Raw genomic sequence first — 19,227 nt, 5'->3', positions numbered from 1 at the left:
GCCCTTATCACCCTCTTGCCTCAGGGTCCTCCTTGCCTTTCAGCTCTCCATCCTTGGGGTCTCCCTCCCTGCAGTACAAGGACCTGGGGTCCCACAACTCTGCTCTCTCCACCACCCACCAGGACAGTGGTCCCTCAATCCATCTGCTTTTCTGCCTCTTGTCCCCCTCCCAGCCCCCAGAGAAAACAGATCTTAGAGCCCCTCCTCCCTGCTGGAGTGCCCCAGCACCAGGGCACATATAGGCCCTCCAAGAGACACCCAGTTCCCGAGACATAAGCTCCCAGTGTTGCAAATGTGTAATTATATTTTAAAAAAATCCACTGAGAGTAGCGAGACCATATGCACCTGGGAAGTGAATTTGCTGCAAGGAAGTCCAGGAAGGTAGATTTCAGAATGTAAGCAGCACAACAATGATCGTGATCGGTGAGTTTTGTTTTTTTTTAATTATATGAACTTCATTATAATTATACAGCTGGGCACTATCAATATTTAATCTGCGGCCAGCAGCTGCCCCGAAGGTTACTGTAACCAGATTTCACCTGTATAAAACAGGCTGATTTGTCCCCGGCCCCGCACCGCCTTAGGGATGGCCCTGCCCCTGGGTCAGGGATGGCCCTGCCCCTGGAAGAACTCACTGACGATAACCCTTTTGGTTGTTCTTTGTTAGTGGTCGTCTCTTCTGGGTCTGAAGTGATACCCATTAATTGCTTGAGTAGGTGTAGCTTCAGTCATGTGTTCATAGACTTGCAAATCCTCAAGGAGAAGGATTTGCACACCGAACATCTTTCAGGAATGTGGCTCTTCCCAAGACAGAACAGACATTGATTATGCCAGGGAGGGGAGAGAGAGTATAAACTCTGAAGATATGGAGTCCACCATGAGAGTCGTGGTTAGCATAAAGCATCTCGCCCCACCTCACTGTAGAGGGGGGCGTACCTACAAGGGGGGGGGGGGGGCTCATCGGTAACTTTTCTTCTTCGTGTATGTGTGTGAAAATAAAGATTTCTTCACAAAGTGGCTTGAGAGAAAGGTATTAAAGTCTCTAAGAAGTGCAGCAGGTTGGAAACTCACTGACTTCGATCTCAGGGCCACGGGAAGTAAAAGGAAACTCAGGGAGGGTTGAAGCTGCTCTATCTTTCGTGTCCTCATGCAGGAGCATGAGACATCACAGGGCATGTGCACAGCTACTGAAAAAACCCATCTCATGTGCATCAGCGTAATGCGCACCCACCAGGGAATTCACATGGACACCTATTCAAAAAAGTTTCTTTCCAAATAAAATTATTCTGGTCTGCATAAGCTTATCTGTCCTGCTGTGCTAATAATCAGTATGCAGTCTGGTAATCTCTAGCTGGACGGATTGTTCCAGCACTAACAACGGAACAACAATTTCCATTAGTCATAGTTTGCTATATGTAATCCATAACACAAAAAGCCTCTTTTAAATTACACTTAAACAATTAACTAGACACACACACTCCCAAGAGCTATTAATACATGAAAGATTTTAAAATATACACACACTGAATGGTAACCTTTTAATACAATATATCAGATCATGGTATTGTATTGCTAATTCATTTTGAAGATTTTAGGAGTTGGCTCTTTACATTATAAGCCCAAAACATAACTTCTTTAACTGGAATTGACTTAAGAGTCACCCCATTAACTCACATCATCCCAGCTAGTAAATGGAAGAGAGCCATCATCAACAGAGTATTTAAATCAAGTATTCACTCTTTTGCTTCTGGCTAATAAAAGCATCACGCCTGTCCACATTTTCCATCATTAAAAGAGAGAGTAATCAGATCCATGGAAATAAAATGAATCCTTCATTATTATAAAGAATGCAGGTATTATGTCCTAAATATAAACAAATCAAGCATTCAGTATGATTGGTTAATGAAGATTACAATGTTCTTATGTACTATAGGCTGGACCTGGATGTTCTGGATATGTTTAACCTAAATAGCAAGTTTGTGTGACCCAACATTGAACTGTATGGCAAGATGGAAATCACGCGGCAAAGTGCAGTACATAGAGAAACATTCCAAACAATGAGATTTTTAAATGGTGTTTTATTGTAATCAATCATTAAAAATGCTCATTTAAATGCCACTCATTTTTGCATGAAACTTGCACAGAGAAGGGTCTCTGCTATGTTTTACAGGAAGAATTTTTTAAAGATACAAACTATTGAAAAAAATCCTGAGCATGGCCAGATCCCTATATCACATCACCAGGGGGCAGGAGATCTGCACATTTTTCTTAGCTGGCTTGACTGCTGTGATTATTTAATCTTTTTGTTTAAAAATCTGGGAAAGAAGTAAAGAGTGACTGTAAAAAAAAACACATATAGTTTCACAACTTTAGGGTCTCTCTGCCATTTTTTCTGCATATAAGTTTCATATAAGTCTAACTAGAGTGTAATTCTACAATCTACATTAAGTAAGGGGCAGCAGCATATAGTTGCACCTTCCCAGGAGCAGACAGAGAATCACAGTTCTCTCCCCAGCCTTGCTCTAGGGGCAAAGCAATCTGTGCTACTGGTCTATACTTATAGCAGCTTACTTCCTCCTGTACACTGGCTCAGCTGTGCTGGCCAGTGCATCCAGGGATCTATTTAAGTCCCACCCTTGCCCATCTACACACTGACAACCTGCAGGGAGGTGGACAATAACAGCCGCAAGGAGACTGCTCTCCTCCCTGTGCTGTACCACCCAGCGTGGGTAAGTCTGTTCAGGGGAGTAAGCAGGTACATGACAGCAGGTTACAATCCTTTCCCCTATATTTTAGTAAAAAATGAACATGCACTAAGTGGTTTTCCTTGCATAGATACAATCCATGTCATCATACACCGATGTGCACCTGTCCTGTTAACTGAGCCTGTCTGAGCGAAACACATCCCCAGCCTAATACAGCATCCACAGAAGAATGAATTCAGCCCTCCTCTACTTGTTCTCCTCCACAGAGTTTAAATGTTCAAATATAATTGGAATGATTTCAAGGCTTACATTATTAATCATTGGCTATTTATTTAAATAAAAACAGATTATTATATGGAAAATAGTATTCAAATTTAAACACCTTCCAGTCAGGAAATGGAAAATATATTCTCATCCTCTCATTAAGATGAGCTCATTGCAAATACTGTGTATATAATCTGATATACATTTAATAGCCTAGCTAGTAACCAGCATGTTCCATATACGCTATGTAGGCCTGCTAATGTGACTAGGAGCACTTCAACATTTTCATTTCTTAACCTTTTTCTGCTTGAATTCATTAATCTCTTAATATTTGTATTACAGAAGCAACAAAAGTCCCAGTAAGGATCATTGCCCCAGTGTGTGGAACAGAATACAAAGATGAAATAAATGACAAGTTCTTCCTTAAAGACTTTACAATATAATCCTTTGATTCTGCAATTGGATCCGCCGGGGCAGATCCTGTGCAAGTACCTGCGTAATATATTCAGAGGTAAGATTAAACTTCGAAGAAAGCCAAACAAATTAAAGTGTGGCAATGGACACTTAAGACGTCTCAAGAACTTTAACTCTGAGCTGTAATGATGTCGTGCAATGGCTATACAATTATGATTGGTGCATAATGGTGCCTGTAGCCTCTGATTAGATTAAACTGATTTTAAAAATACTTTAGATTTTGTTGTTGTTGTTCATGGTACCATGAGGTATAACAAACTTTTTTTCCTCCCTGTAAAATTCTTAATCTCTTCCACTTCCCATGATCAGAGCATCTTCCTCTATGAGGTACTTCAGTCTTGTGGATCACTAGGGACATCACAACTATTCCAGATGTATGTCAGAGCACCGTGTTTGAAAATGGCGGGATGGAGAGAGGTAAATCTGTTTATTTTTCCAATATTGTCCAGCAGTGTATATCCTACAAAACTATTGACTACTGGCATAGTGCATTGTGTGTGTGAGCGCACTCTTTACGCCATGCAAATTCTCTCTCATGAATCAGTCTTGCTATATACCAAACTCAAAGATTATAGAAAAAAAAACCCACAACAACAACAGGGGGAGAAATACTCTCTCACACAATGCCAGTCCCACCTTTGCCCAACACTCCTACTAGTTGGTATCAGCACAGTGTGTTCAAAACTGGTTCCATCCAAAATGGCTTTAAAGACTTCAAGAATGGCTTTTCAGGACCACTTATGCTTTGCTCAGTAGTTAAGGATGTGCATTTTTCATGGTTCAGTTCCTCATTTTTCACAGTCTGCATAGCCCAAAGTGTCACATTTCATGGGAATTTCACAAAGCATAAAATTACACACAAACTAAAGATTAATTTTCATGTAGGCAGAAAGCAAATCGAAGCATTCCAGAACCAGTCAGCTTTAAAAACAAGGGAAATCCATAATTTTATGGTGTTATTGCTGAATTCCATGTAGACTATCAGAATCCTATATCTTCCTCGTCAGTAGTCATAACATGAAAGTGCATTTCATATTGTGCACAGAGGAAGGAACAGCTCAGTTTATTTGCAGACTTGTAAATTACTATATGGAGGTTAAACTTATGAACTCAAATTTGTTTCAATGCCAATTCCCATCCCAGACTGGGAAGACACATACTCCGTACAATCTGTATTAGGATAAACTAACTCTCTTTGCAGATGTATCATAGATCAGAATCACATCCAAGGATGAGGAAGGGAAGCATCATTTTAAAGCCTAAAAGACATTTCAGATTATTTTTTTGTAGGAAACGGTCATGGAATGCATTAATAAATCAGTTTTATTAAAAATGTAATTTAAAAGTGTTCAGATGGGAACTGTGGAAAGGAAATGTTTGTTATAAGCATAGAGGAAAGGAAGGAGAATGCTTTCTGCCTTTAAAATTGTATGTTTTCAAGGTCAAGCTCTTCTGTACAAATAAACAAATTCAGCTAGTCTTAAAGAGACATTCCCGGAGGTGCCAGAGGGACTCAGCTACCGAACCAAGACAGCCCACTGTACATCTCAGTAATCACATAGATAGTATAATATACCCGCGAAGCAGAGTATCATACTCAAGTGTTTCTTTCAAAACCAGTGGGCTGATGGGACTGGATGCTTACCCCATGCACATTAGCCAATCACACATAACGGTAACAGGTCAACTGCAGTCATACTGTTTTAGTACTTTTAAATCAGAACAGAGATGTTTGGAAGCCCTTCTTAGGATGTAGCAGTAGTAGGTATTGAGCTATCACCACATATGTTTGTCTCTCCCCAAGACTATTAAGTAATCTTAGAATAATATGGACTAAGATGTCACCCATGGCAGGTGTCCAAGTATGTGAAACATTGTTTCCATAGAGAGATCTTCTATGTTAAATCCAAGAGAAAGAAATTCAGAATACCTTTCCTAGATTGTATCTTTCATGCTGAAGATTACGTTGAGATACTCATTCACTGTTACGATATACAAAACATCCTGTACAGGTGGTTTCATACGATGGCTACTTGGCAGCCTTTTATAAAATGACTGAGTGGTACTCCAGTATAGTTTCCAGCAGACAAGCATCTACATCACTGAAATCACTGACATCCTCGTTAGCAGGCTCAGCAGACAGACCAAAAATGGAATGTACCATGAGAATGAACTGTCAACTCACTCTTGGTGGTGATCCACTAAGGCCTGGTCTACACTGGGGGGTGGGGAGGGGTTGACCTAAGATATGCAACTTCAGCTAGGAGAATAGCGTAGCTGACGTCTATGTTAGGTCGACTTACCTCACGTCCTCATGGCACGGGATCAACTGCCGCCTCTCGCCACAGTGGAGTACAGGAGTCGACAGCAGAGCGATCAAGAATCGATTTATCGTGTCTACACTAGACACGATAAATCGATCCCTGATAGATTGATCACTACCTGCCAATCTGGCAGGTAGCGTAGCCGTACCCTTAGATAGTTAAGCTTTAAGAATACTGCTGAGGGTTTTTTTGAGCAGCTAATAGAGGCCCAGGCCCATGCTGTGTTTGTTCTGTAACTAGCAGAGGATTTTATATGCTTTTTTAAAAAAAATAAAGAAAAGAACAAACTACTTTTTACAGATGACTTGAATGCTTAGGAAAAAAATCAATCAACTTCAGAATTATGCACAGAATAGAATAATGAATGTTGGGGAGGGTCACAGAGTGGGAGCTGCAAGTTTTGATGTCAGGCCTTGGAAAATGGGAGATGAAGGTAAGCTTCTGCCCAGTAATGTGCTGAATTCTCCTGGTATGCTATTTATTTGGGATATTCAGCATATCATTCTAAAACAGGGGTTGGCAATCTTTCAGAAGTGGTGTGCCGCGTCTTCATTTATTCACTCTAATTTAAGCTTTTGCATGCCAGTAATACATTTTAACATTTTTAGAAGGTCTCTTTCTATAAGTCTATAATATATAACTAAACTATTATTGTATGTAAAGTAAATAAGGTTTTCAAAATGTTTAAGAAGCTTCATTTAAAATTAAATTAAAATGAGGAGCCCCCCGGACCAGTGGCCAGGACCCAGGCAGTGTGAGTGCCACTAACAATCAGCTCGGGTGCCACCTTCGGCATGTGTGCCATAGGTTGCCTACCCCATTCTAAAAGATGCTGGGTAGTTTCCAGTATCCAGGTTTTGTTTACAATGAATGGGGAAATAACAGAATGAGATTCAAGCTACGTGATACTTAACTCTACTTTCATTAATAAACTTGAAATGTGACTATCTGCTTTTATGTTGTGACACCAGCTCAGTCACAGCTTGCCACTCAGTGAGATATATCAAGCTGTGATCTAGCATTCTTTATGATGTAATTTATTTATTCATCATACTTACACAAGGTAAACATCATATGTGCAGCTAATGCCATTTGTTTCAATCCACCGCTATAATTACAGAAAGAGCTTCACGGTAAAAAAAGTAAACATTGCACATAGCACTTGGCTTGTAGCACAAATATTCTCAGCTAGTGATAGGTAAAGCTTGGGTTCTGTAACAAGAGAATTTTAATCAACTGTTTCCATTGTCTACTAACAAAACTTCAGTCCTCACTTTTTCCTTCCTCTAACCTCACCTCAACACCTTCAGGCACGGCATGTCCAGTGATAGATATTAACCAGACGCTGTTCTACATCAGATCCATGGCCAGGACTGAGTTGTTTCAGGAATCTGATTTCCCAGAATGTACAAGAATAGACATTTGTTCTAAAGCTAGTGCTCAGGTAACATCACATGCCTCTTGTTTTATAAATAGGCATAACTGCTGGGGGCATTAGTATAGGTTCTGTTATTAAACTGATTGGCTGCTACCAGAGATAGCCACAAATCATCAGATGTTTGAGTATCTACATGAAATTCTGACTGATGGAATTGTTTCTGAACTCATTTGGAAGTAGCAGATATTATATAACAAGTGGCAAATCAGATTATTGTATTCAAATTCAGAACCAACTGTGTAATCTGTTTTCTGCCATTACACCTAATGTGATTGGCCTTACATATTTTCTTCTGTTTCATCTTTGATAAGATAGATAATATTATTAAACTATTTTGTTCAAGTTTGCAAAAATAAAGATATTAGGATTGAGTTAATACAGTAGTAGGCAGAGTCTGAATCCAAAGCAGGAAAGATTTATCGTTTAATAATAAATAACTTCTCACATTTACAATATGCTTTTTATCCAAAAGTCTTAATGCCGTTTACAAAGGTTAGGCTCATTTTACCTATTACAAAACTGAAGCACAGAGAAGTTCATTGACATCATGCCTATGGTCTCACAGTGAGAGAATGAAAAATCCAAGCAGGTGCTCTAAAATTAGATTTAGTTCTATTTTAACATGAGTGCTTGACTAGCACAATTTTTTGGGGATTCAGTATAACAACTTTTTGCCTAAACAATATGGGTATGAATTGGGGACCAGAATGTGACTTGTGTTACTTTTTCCATAAGGGATGATGCTATATTTCTGGGTTTCCTGCAGTTATTTCTCATTTGTTTTCAAGGCTATTGGTAAATTTCATATGACAAAGTGATTTAAAATTCAAGAAAGGCCTTGTAAAATTAGTAGGATAAATACAATAACCAATTACAAAGACTTACTACATACTTATTCTATTTGGTATAGAGCCAAAAAGGCATCATGGAAGCATAAAAAGCATCACACACAATGTATCTCATCCACACAAGTCCAAATAAGGGGGCTCCAGGTTCACAGGACAGAAGAATACAACATGTTAATAGAGGACTGAAGTGCCACATTGGCTATGTTTATCAGACTGTTCACTCAGGTTTAATCCTATTAACCAACAAGTCACCTTCCCTCAGGGTATTTTAGTTTCTTATCCTATGTCCGTCACAACAACCTAGTGCTTGATTCCTAGCCCAATAAAGTCAACAAGAAGATTCTCATTTACTTCGGTGAGCTTTGGATTAGGCCCTATCACAGTGAATTCTGCTACAGCCCAACTCCTCTGTCCAAATGACTGTATTTGGTATATGAAATTTGAGCATCAGAAGTGATACATCTTTAGTTTTAGATGACACAATTAGTACTTTTTTGACCTTGCATATGTAACTAGCTTGATTATATTCTAGAATGTTCTCTTTGGGTTACTTAGAGCACCAAAATAACAATGTCATGCCACATGTACTCATGGGCAATCTTACATCTCTGTGCCTGACTAGAAAATGACCATTTCAGGTTCATTGCAAGTTTCTTTTCAGGTGTATTATTGTTGACTAGAAAATATAAAATTGCTTCATTCAGGACATTATCTGTGATCAACAAGTTCCTGAACTGTGGCTCCAACTAATTATTATTTATTATCTGTATTACAGTAGTGCCTAGAAGTCCCAACCAAGATAAGGGGCCCACTGTGCTAGATACTCTGTAACAGATAGTAAGAGACAGTCTCTGCCCTGAATAGCTTAGGGCTTCTCTTCACATAGAGCCCTGCAGTTGTGGCACTGTAGCGCTTTAGTGAAGATGCCACTATGCTGATCAGAGAGCTTTTTCTGTTGGCATTGTTAATCCACTTCCATGAGAGGTGGTAGCTAGGTCGACAGGAGAAGTTCTCCCATCAACACAGCACTATCTACACAGGGGGTTAGGTGAGTATAACTATATCGCCTAAGTGTGTGGATTTTTCACTCCCCTGAGTGTCATAGTTATACCGATATAAGTCTGTACTGCAGACCTGGCCTTAGTCTAAATAAACAGAAACGTCAGGCAAAGAGGGGGAGGGGAAACAGAGGCACGGTGCAGAGAAGTAATCCAAGCTCATACCACAAGTCCAGTGGCAGAGCTAGGAAAAGAACCATGGATCCTGAATCCCAGCCCCATCCACTGTATCACACACTGCCCCTCATTTACTTAGGGCTTACATTCATTGCAAGTTAGCTCAAATTTGTACACGTGAGCTACTACACTCGAGCTTGCGTAATTCCAGTGAGAGTGTTTGCACTTCAGAAACAACACCGGAGTTACTTATACAGGGTGATTTGATTAGCATCACAGAGTGACTGGATTAGCTGCTCATGAGTTTTGTAACTTTAGCTGTTCTATCCTCAATGGCATTACTAACTGGAGCATCACTTGATCTTCAAACCTCTCACTCCCACCAAATAAATAAAAACATAAATAAAAGGCCAGCAAGTTCACGCATAAAGCACCACTTAACGTGAGTTAGAGATTTCTGTGTGTGGACAGTCAAGTTAGGAGTAACACTTGATTTATAACTCAAGCTAACTGCCATGAAAACACTCTTAGTGAGTTAAATTAGCTACTGCATTACATGCCTGCAAACTCTATATTGTCTAAAAATGTAAGTTTATATTTAAATTTAAAAACAAACTTTTAAACAAATTCTCCAACTGTAAGGACCCCAGGGCAGAATTTTACTCAAGGTTATTATGGAGCTATTGACTGATAGTCCCACTTTTCTTGTCAGTCTTTTGATCTACAGGGATATATATTTTAACTAGGCCTGGCCTCCCATTTAAGTCCCTATTTTATGCCTACATAACTTGATACCCCAGCCTACATAATTTGAACTTTAGCACCTAAGTAATGATTTGAAACCAAAATTAGGCAGATACACACCCTGGCACCACTCCAGGCACCCTGCCGCGGTGCCACTCCCGGCCTTGGCTCTCCACCCAGGATCTGGCCCTGCTCCTGGCACCTGGCTACAGCTTCACTGCTGGCCCTTGCTCCTGGCCCCACTCCCGACCCTAGTACCCGGTTCCTCGCTGTTGCTCCCGAGGAGGGAAGGGGGTGCAGACCAGGTAAGGGGAGGGTGTGAACAAAAACATTTAGGGTCCACTGATCTATGCTGTACAAAAAGAATTTATCCATGAAGAAATCCAAGAATCCCCCCAATTAAAGAGTAATGCACAAATAAAGCCCTATCAACTGTGGACATTTTTCTTCCTCTTTTCTCCATTTTCATCTTCTCTTCAGACATAGAGATACATACCCAAAGAGAGAGACTGCAGTTTGATGGATCAGCAAAATAAAAAAAAATAATAATTAAAAACCTTGCAACACTGAGATTTGCTCACCTACCCCCAGGAAATTCAAACACCATACAATCAAGGTTATTTCTATAACATACAAAGTATATTTTCACACTTTAAAACTAGCCCTATTAACTGCAAATCCTCCAGCAAAACCACCATACTTGCACTGCTTCTGCCGTCCTCCATCCACATTCCACTAGAATCAATAGACTCTTATGAGGTAGCTGGAAAACTCAACAATGGAACAGATGCTCTAGGACAGGGGCCGGCAACCTTTCAGAAGTGGTGTACCGTGTCTTCATTTATTCACTCTAATTTAAGGTTTTGCATGCCAATAATATATTTTAATGTTTTTAGAAGGTTTCTTTCTATAAGTCTATAATATATAACTAAACTATTGTTGTATGTAAAGTAAATAGGGTTTTTAAAATGTTTAAGAAGCTTCATTTAAAATTAAATTAAAATGCAGAACGCCCTGGACCAGTGGCCAGGACCCGGGCAGTGTGGGTGCCACTGAAAATCAGCTCGCGTGCCGCCTTTCGCACACGTGCCATAGGTTGCCTACCCCTGCTCTAGGATATTCAGCAAAAAAGAATAGAAAATCTTCCTTTCTGGATTATTTTTCAGCTGTGTCTAACCAAGGCCCTTTTCCTGCTCAGTGTTTACATCAGTGACCTATTTTTGAGTATATTTCAGATCTATGGTATTTACCACACTGATGGCATTATTCCCTTGGAGTCCATTGAAGCTTTCCATTGACTACAGTGGGCTTTGGATCAGGCCCATGTTGATTAAAAGTGACTCTGTTTCTGAACATGTCTGTTTCCAGTTAGTATAAAGGAACACTATTTGAGTAACTTTAGGCCCAGTGGTTTTTAACAGAGAATGAATAACCACTGCAGCTAAATAACCATTAGATGAAAAGTAAACAAAGGGAAAAGGCTCTAGCTACTATTGTTTCAGGATGTCCTGGAGACAATGCAGTGTTTAGTGCTCCATGGCATGGATATTTGGAGGAGGAAAACAAAAGAAAACCCACTTGCAAAGGTATTCATAGACAATGCTGCTTTGTTGGGCACCAATCAACAGATAAATGTGTCCCACTCTTTAGCAACGTAATAGTTTTACAAAAACTGTCCTTGGTTCATTTGCATTCCATGCAATAGACGTACTTTTATCTGCTACTCCTTTGCTAAATATAGAAAATGAAACTCTTTTGACTAGTCATTCTTCTGGCAGCACCTTCTGCCTTGAAACTCAGTAGGATGATTATAAACCACCCAGAAAAGCAAACTTACAAATAGGAAGCTTTGGAGCGAAACAATAAATACATCTTAAAAAACAAAAAGTTTGTCCCCATGAAATTAGTTCCAGAAAGCAAAGACTGGTATTAAACAATCTAACAATGTTAACAGGATTGTTGGACTTCCACGGGCCTCTGGAAAATTAACTCTTGACTTGGATGCTGGCATCCAATTCCATAGAACTCTCTCTGACTAAACACCTCTTAAACTCTTCCATCAAAAATAACTACCGGGTAAGTTAATGTTGCGTGCTTATGCACTAGAAAGTCAGGAAATGTCCTGATTAGGGTTGGAGATAACGGCAACACTACAATAAAGGAAGAACAGTGCCTTCAGGGAAAGCTACAGTGAAACTAAATTGGGATATGAAACTTGGGCCAAATCATATCCTTTTTGTAGTTTAGGCTGAACACTCTGCAGAAGGAGGGTAAATCCCACTGCATAGGGTATTAGGAGTCTGGTACACCCTGCTTGCATGCTGGAAGCACTCAGTGGCACATGCTACCTCATTATATTGCTGTATTGCCATCACTTAACATGTTGTTCAAAGCCCATGGCACTGTCTCAACTTCTCGAGTTCCTATTCTGATGCATTTTAAATCCCTATGTTCAACCAGAACTCTACAGCTGTTCATTTTAAAACATCATATACGATTTATATTACATACATGATTATCATGAAAAACCTTAAACCATTTCCTACAGTCATCCAAAAATAATAAATCAGAAAAAATATTATTCTCATATGACGTATACTTAATGTTTCTTCTCAATAGCCTCCTCATATTTTTGGATAGGGTTGGATACACTGTACTTCTAAGCCTATCTTTATCTCACTGCACATACAGAAAGCACACACTGGTTCCTGGAACTGAAAACAGCTGACAAAGGCTTGAAATAATAATGGACTTCAAGCAGCCTGAAAGTCAGTCAGGACTTAAATTTAATTTCTAAACAAAACACAGATATAAGAAAACGCTAAAACATATTTTTTTTCCTCACTACATTTTACAGAGGAAGGGATATATACTGCCAGGGGCAGGGGCAGCGGGGTGAGAGACATTGCAGTTTGATCCATCAGCAAAATATTAAAATCTCTTAAAATCAACTCTACTTTAAGATGTGCTTTTATGGCTCATGGCCCTATAAATACTGAATGGCCAAGATTTTCATCCACATTTACATACAATGGTATTTTAGTTACTTAGTTTTTTTAACCTGGTAGAAGGTCACCTGTTAATAATAAGGCGAAGGGTTGTATACCAATTTTCTTGGTACAATCGCTGAAAAGCAAGCTTCATATACACATTCTGTGAACATCAGTATTATGGGTCTAATCCAAACAAAGCCCACCTAAATCAATGCAAAAACTTTCACTGACTTTGTTTTGCGTTGAATCAGGCCTATAACACATACAGCTTTCCCACATGAAAGTATAGAAGATGCACATAGGGTGACCAGATAGCAAATGTGAAAAATCGAGATGGGGGGAATAGGAGTCCATATAAGAAAAAGACCCAAAAATCGGGACTGTCCCTATAAAATTGGAACATCTGGTCACCTTAGACGCACACCAAGAATGTGACCATTTTAACCCTCCTAAACCTGATGGCATTAGGATATCCTTCTGGGAATACATAAATACATAATTTATTGTTGAAAAGAAGATGATGTGGATGGATGTGTTACCGCCACTCATTCAACCTGTGAATGTCAAATGACATTCCAACAAGGAGGAGGTACAGACAGCATGCTGCAAGCTCACATAGATGAGGCCACATCACACAGACAATGCCAATTGCAGGCATTAGAAAGCTGACTCGCCTAATACTAATAGATTATTACTCTGAAAGCTTAGCACCACTGTATGGAATTACTATGCTCAAGGAAGGAAGACTCACTGTAATCCTAGCGGGAAATCCATGTTTCTCACTAATTTATTTTGCAAATTCTCTTGGATATTTCCTATATCCGAAACACTTACTCTCTGTAAAATCTCTAGAGACAGAGGGCCAGATTGTCAGCTAGTGTTTATTAGTGAAGCTCCATGCCAGCGGATGGTGTTCCACCAATTAACACCAGCTGAGGATCAGATTTTTTTCCCCCCTGTATTTGTTTTCTTATTTTCTTTTCTATTTTTTTCCCTTAGTGTCGTTCTGGCTAATTGCTTCTGTATAACTTTTCCTCAGAGCTGTAAAGAAAGGATGTTATTTAGTGCTCATGTATTGTTTTTCTGTGAGTTTGTCCAGCTTCGCTGTATATTATCTCAGGGCCTTCCCAATAACAAATATAGTTATTATACCATTACTGCTGAAGAAACAGGCAGTTTGTCAAGGTCAAGGAAAGGAGTCCCAGGGCTTGTGCTCCAGTCTGTTGTCTGCATTGGCCCTGTCTTCAAGTCTCTTATTTCTAAACCTATCATCATTTTTGCTGCTCTCAATTTGTCCACATCTTTTCTAAAGTGTGGCACTCAGAACTTGACACAGTACTCCAGCTGAGGCCTTAGCAGTGCTGATCAACGTGGGGCGATTACCTCCTCTACTGTTAATACACCCAGAATGGTAGTAGCCATTTTCACGACTGTATCCTATTGTTGACTCATACTCTACTTGCGATCCACTGTAACCCACAGATCTTTTTCAGCAGTACTACTGCCCACCCAGTTATTCCCAATTTTTTTGTTGTACATTTGATTTTTCCTTTCTATAGGAAGCACTTTGCACTTGTCTGCACTGAATTTCATCTTGTTAAAATTGATGTCATCTGCAAATTTTATAAGCATTCTCTCCACTCCATTATCCAAGTCATTAATGAAAATTAATGAATAATACCAGATCCACAGCAGACCCCTCTGAGATCCTCACTAAATACACCCTCCCAATTTGACAGAAAACCATTGATAACTACTATTTGAGTATGGTCTTTCAGCCAGTTGTGCACTCCCCTTATAGTAAATTCATCTAGACCATATTTCTCTAGTTTGCTTACGAGAATGTCACATTGGACTGATGATGTATTCACATGGAATCTATTCCACTGCTTTAAAAGTAACTCTCTTCCACAATATATAAAAACTCACTAACTCACTCACTGGGAGACCCATTATGAATAGCTAACCACTGCAAATTATTCAAACATGTTTGACTCTTTGATGCAGGAACAGATTTGTCAGTAAGATTCACTGCAAGAAACACAGCTTCTGAGTTGACTTACTGTACCTCTTAAGATGTAGTTCTGATAGTTCTGGTCTGCCTCAGCTCCCACTTTTATCAAGCAAGTCAGGCCTTCAGCCACAACAAACTCATGAACCAAATCCTTGTCATCCTGCCAAAGAAGAGAAAGGGAGAGAGAACAGAGATACTACATTACAAATCTCAAAGACAAGGAAACATTTTTTGTCACAATAATATGAACTAAAATATATGGTCTGTGGTTTTTACTTTCTGTTCAAATTAAATAATATGAGTATACTCTTTTTCTATAAGTCAGAACTGGACTAAGAATTCTTCTATCAACCAAGCTATGTATACTGGACATCAGGTTGACTACGCTATGACACTGGGAATGAAATTTTTCACAGCCCAGAGCAAAGTAGCTAGGTCAATCTAATTTTTAGGTGTAGACGAGGCCTTTTAAAGGTATGTCTACACTGCAGTTAAACACCCACAGTTGGCCCATGTCAGCTGACTTGGGCTGCAGGGCTGTAAAACTGAAGTGTAGACGTCAGGCCTCGGTCTGGAGCCCAGATTCTGGGACTCTCACCCCTCTTGAGGTCCCAGGGCTTGTGCTCCAGTCTGAGCCCAAACATGTACACTGCAATTTTACAGCCCGATAGCCCAAGCCCCGCAAGCCTAAGACCATGGACATGACCATCTGAGGGTGTTCAATTGCAGGGCACATACCCTAAGAATTTGGCAATATCAGCAAGTATAGGCCACTTCAGTCTCTTGGCATAATTTCAACCTAAGTATTTATAGTAGTTGCCATAAAATATGGATATTTTACTTTGCTGTAATCATAGTATTTGTGATATTAATTAAACTTTAAGTGAGAAAATATAACGGTAAATTTAATGACTGAGGGTAGTTAAATTCCCCCTACATTCTTGTGTAAAAGTCATATAAAATACCATGCAAAATAATAAATTTATTTTTACTATAGGGGTATTTTTAATAACCATCCTTTGGAATTTACTAGACAAGTACATCTCTTTTATGAAATTTTGCTAGAGTACAAACTGAGTAGGAATTGCAGGATTTGACCCAAAGTTTTCACTTGGTCGGTTGATTTTTTTACATAGGATTGTAATGTAGAGAAATGAGGAAGCGACAGCATCCAGAAGAACTGTATGCACCAGAGTTAGATTTTTTTTCCCATTAAAGTTTATATCCATTTCTATGACTAATAGCTTAGAAAGTTTTTCTCTTAAATAGTAGGAATTGAATGAAATCCTTTCCAAATTGTAAAAATTTACATAAGGCAAAAATCAGTGTTAAATACAGTGGCTGCCATTAAAAAGTCAACATTTACAGTTACCTCAGAATAGTACTACATGAGCTTAATATTTAAGTTCCTGACACTTAAAAAGCCCTTCTGCCCTGCAAAGAAGAATCTTTTCTCCAGGAAATCATCAAAATTCACTTTGCAGGCCAAGTATAATTTCAAATGACATGATTTTACATGTGGTATTATTAGTTTCATATTCACCCTTAATATATTGTCTCTATGATGGTATATTGATAAGATGAACAGGGGAAAAATAGTAACTTTGGAATCACAAGTTCTTTTTGTTAACCATTAATTATTATGGCAACAGTAATACTTGTTGATTTAGGGAACAATATCCATAAATGTGAGAATAATTAACTACATCTGTATCATTCTGGTTAATAAAATACCACTCCTGGACTGTGGTTAACAATTTGCCATTAGTTAAATTTGCTTGTGGTGATTTATGCAAGTCATTTCTTGGACCACCAGTCTCTTATGCAGCACAATCTGGTGATTACAGTACTTCAGCTGCTGAAGAGAAGAGGACAATACAGTATGACAAAGTTCCTCCTCTACCCTGGGAGTCCTGCGCTTATTGGTAGATTTTGCTCACCTCAGTGATCTTCCCCACAGTCTGGATCAATTCCTTCTGTGTCTGATCAGGAGTTGGGAGGTTTAGGGAGAACCTGGCCCAGCCCTCTACTCCGGGTTCCAGCCCAGGGCCCTGTGGATGCAGCTGTCTATAGTGCCTCTTGTAAAAGCTGCATGACAGCTACAACTCCCTGGGCTACTTCCCTATGGCCTCCTCCAAACACCTTCTTTATCCTCACCACAGGACCTTCCTTCTTGATAATGCTTGTACTCCTTAGTCCTCCAGCAGAACACCCTCTCAGGCCACGTCCAGACTAGGGTATTAAAATCGATTTTAGATACGCAACTTCAGCTACGTGAATAACGTAGCTGAAGTCGAATTTCTAAAATCGAGGTACTCACCCATCCAGATGGCGCGGCATCGATGTCCGCGGCTCTCCATGTCGATTCCGGAACTCCGTTCAGGTTGATGGAGTTCCGGAATCAATGTAAGCGCGCTCGGGGATCGATACATCGCGTCCAGACTAGACGCAATATATCGATCCCCGAGCAATCGATTTTAACCCGCCGATGCCGCGGGTTAGTCTGGACGTGGGCTCAGTCTCAGCTCCTTATGCCTCTTGCTCCCAGCTCCTCACACACACTTCCTCTCCTCTGGCTCCCCCACACCCCCAACTGGAGTGAGCTCCTTTTTAAACCCAGGTGCCCTGATTAGCCTGCCTTGATTGGCTGCAGGTGATCTAATCAGCCTGTCTGTCTTAATTGGTTCTAGCAGGTTCCTGATTACTCTAGTGCAGCCCCTGCTCTGGTCACTCAGGGAACAGAAAACTACTCATCCAGTGACCAGTATATTTGCCCTCTACCAGACTCCTGTACCACACTTGCCTGGGTCTGTCACAACAGGTATTTAGAACACCCATGCCAACAAAATAGAGAGAAACATTTATATAAAAGAAAAAAGCATCCATTCAAAAACATGCCTAAATTTACAGGCAGCTGCTGGACAGTTAATTAAGCAGCAGCAATTAACCAGGTAAGCATTAATAAATTTAAAATATTACTGGATCTAGCTTCTTTGTTAACACACATACTAACATTGCCTGTGGCTTACCAATAATGATTTGGTTTTACATAAACTTATATATGTTTTCACAAAGAAATAGATGTTAATGGTAACTGTCATCTTTCAAATACTGTAGCGCTAAGGGGAATAGGTCCAGACTCCACAATTATAATAAATACATAGATTCGTTGGAGATTATTTTTTATTTGTCATATAATTGATGGCCCTCACAGAGTTAGAAAACTGCAAAGTCATCTAAAGAATAAAGTGTTTGTCTTTTATGTTGACAATGCACTTATTAGGCTCTGAATTTTATACATTTGCTAGAGTGAAGAGTTAAATAATTTTAATAATTTGTTGGAATAGGTATATCTTCAAGCCATAAAGCATTCTGAGGGAAATTTATGAAATGGCAAATCTTGGGTCAGCTGGAAATGCTGGGGAAGGATTTGATTACTGAGTAATGCAGGAAGAGGTGAAAGATGTCAATCAAAATTTTTACCCTTAGCTAAGAATTATTTATCCTATTGAAAAGAATAAAAAGGAGAAGCCAACTCAAATCAAGCTCATCCTTTATTTCCCTCCATAAACCTATGGTAAATAAAACAAAACAGATTAGGAAATATGCATCAGACTTTGGTTTAGAACTCTACTTTTCTACAGATTTATATTTTTTCATAAACATTAATGAACCACTTGTAAATATATTGTTTTAAGATTCACAATCCCCAGACACCATCAGACAGCGTCCTCAATTTAAACTATTAAATTGTAAGTGCAAATACCAGATTTGATGAAGGGGACATAAACTTGCTCTAATTTTTTTCAACTATTTTGTTGATGTTCAAAGTTTTATAATGTGATTCTACCTCTGTGTTCAGCTCTCTGGTAATGGTTGTATCAATAATATAGAAAGGGGTCAGGCATAAAGCGGGATCACAGAGTACACAGAGAAGTCTGTTTGGTAATATTGCATATATTTATTATAGTCTGACTCCCCTTGATGAATAAAACAGGCCAGATTTTGGCTGAGATGCATACATGCAGGCTTGTCATAGCTCCACTGGAGTCAGTGGAATTAAGATAATTTTCACCAGCTGAGGATCTGGCTCCGACACTTTGGACCAGATCATGGCCCATGGTAAACCCACTTTGTGTCTCTCCAAAAGCACAAAGGGGAATTAAAGCTGCCCTACCTGGGCAACTGAGGATTTGCTGGTGTGGGGGAATCCTTGGCTGACACAGAGTCAATATAGGAGGTTCTACG

General features: G+C 39.5%; 1 protein-coding gene across 11 annotated transcripts in view; it reads right to left on the bottom strand.

Annotated features, from left to right (window-relative positions):
• Positions 1-19,227, bottom strand: part of FHOD3 (formin homology 2 domain containing 3) — a 657,808-nt gene that overhangs the window by 293,450 nt on the left and 345,131 nt on the right. For all 11 annotated transcript variants that reach the window (XM_050937644.1, XM_050937645.1, XM_050937647.1 and 8 more), the window contains exon 5: positions 15,034-15,139. In XM_050937644.1, the coding sequence (XP_050793601.1) occupies positions 15,034-15,139 (106 nt within the window). The remainder of the gene's footprint in view (positions 1-15,033; positions 15,140-19,227) is intronic.

This window comes from Gopherus flavomarginatus, chromosome 2 (genome assembly GCF_025201925.1).
Source record: "Gopherus flavomarginatus isolate rGopFla2 chromosome 2, rGopFla2.mat.asm, whole genome shotgun sequence".
Lineage (NCBI taxonomy): Eukaryota > Metazoa > Chordata > Testudines > Testudinidae > Gopherus > Gopherus flavomarginatus.
Note: the sequence above shows the minus strand (reverse complement) of the source record. Positions and strands in the feature narration are given on the sequence as shown.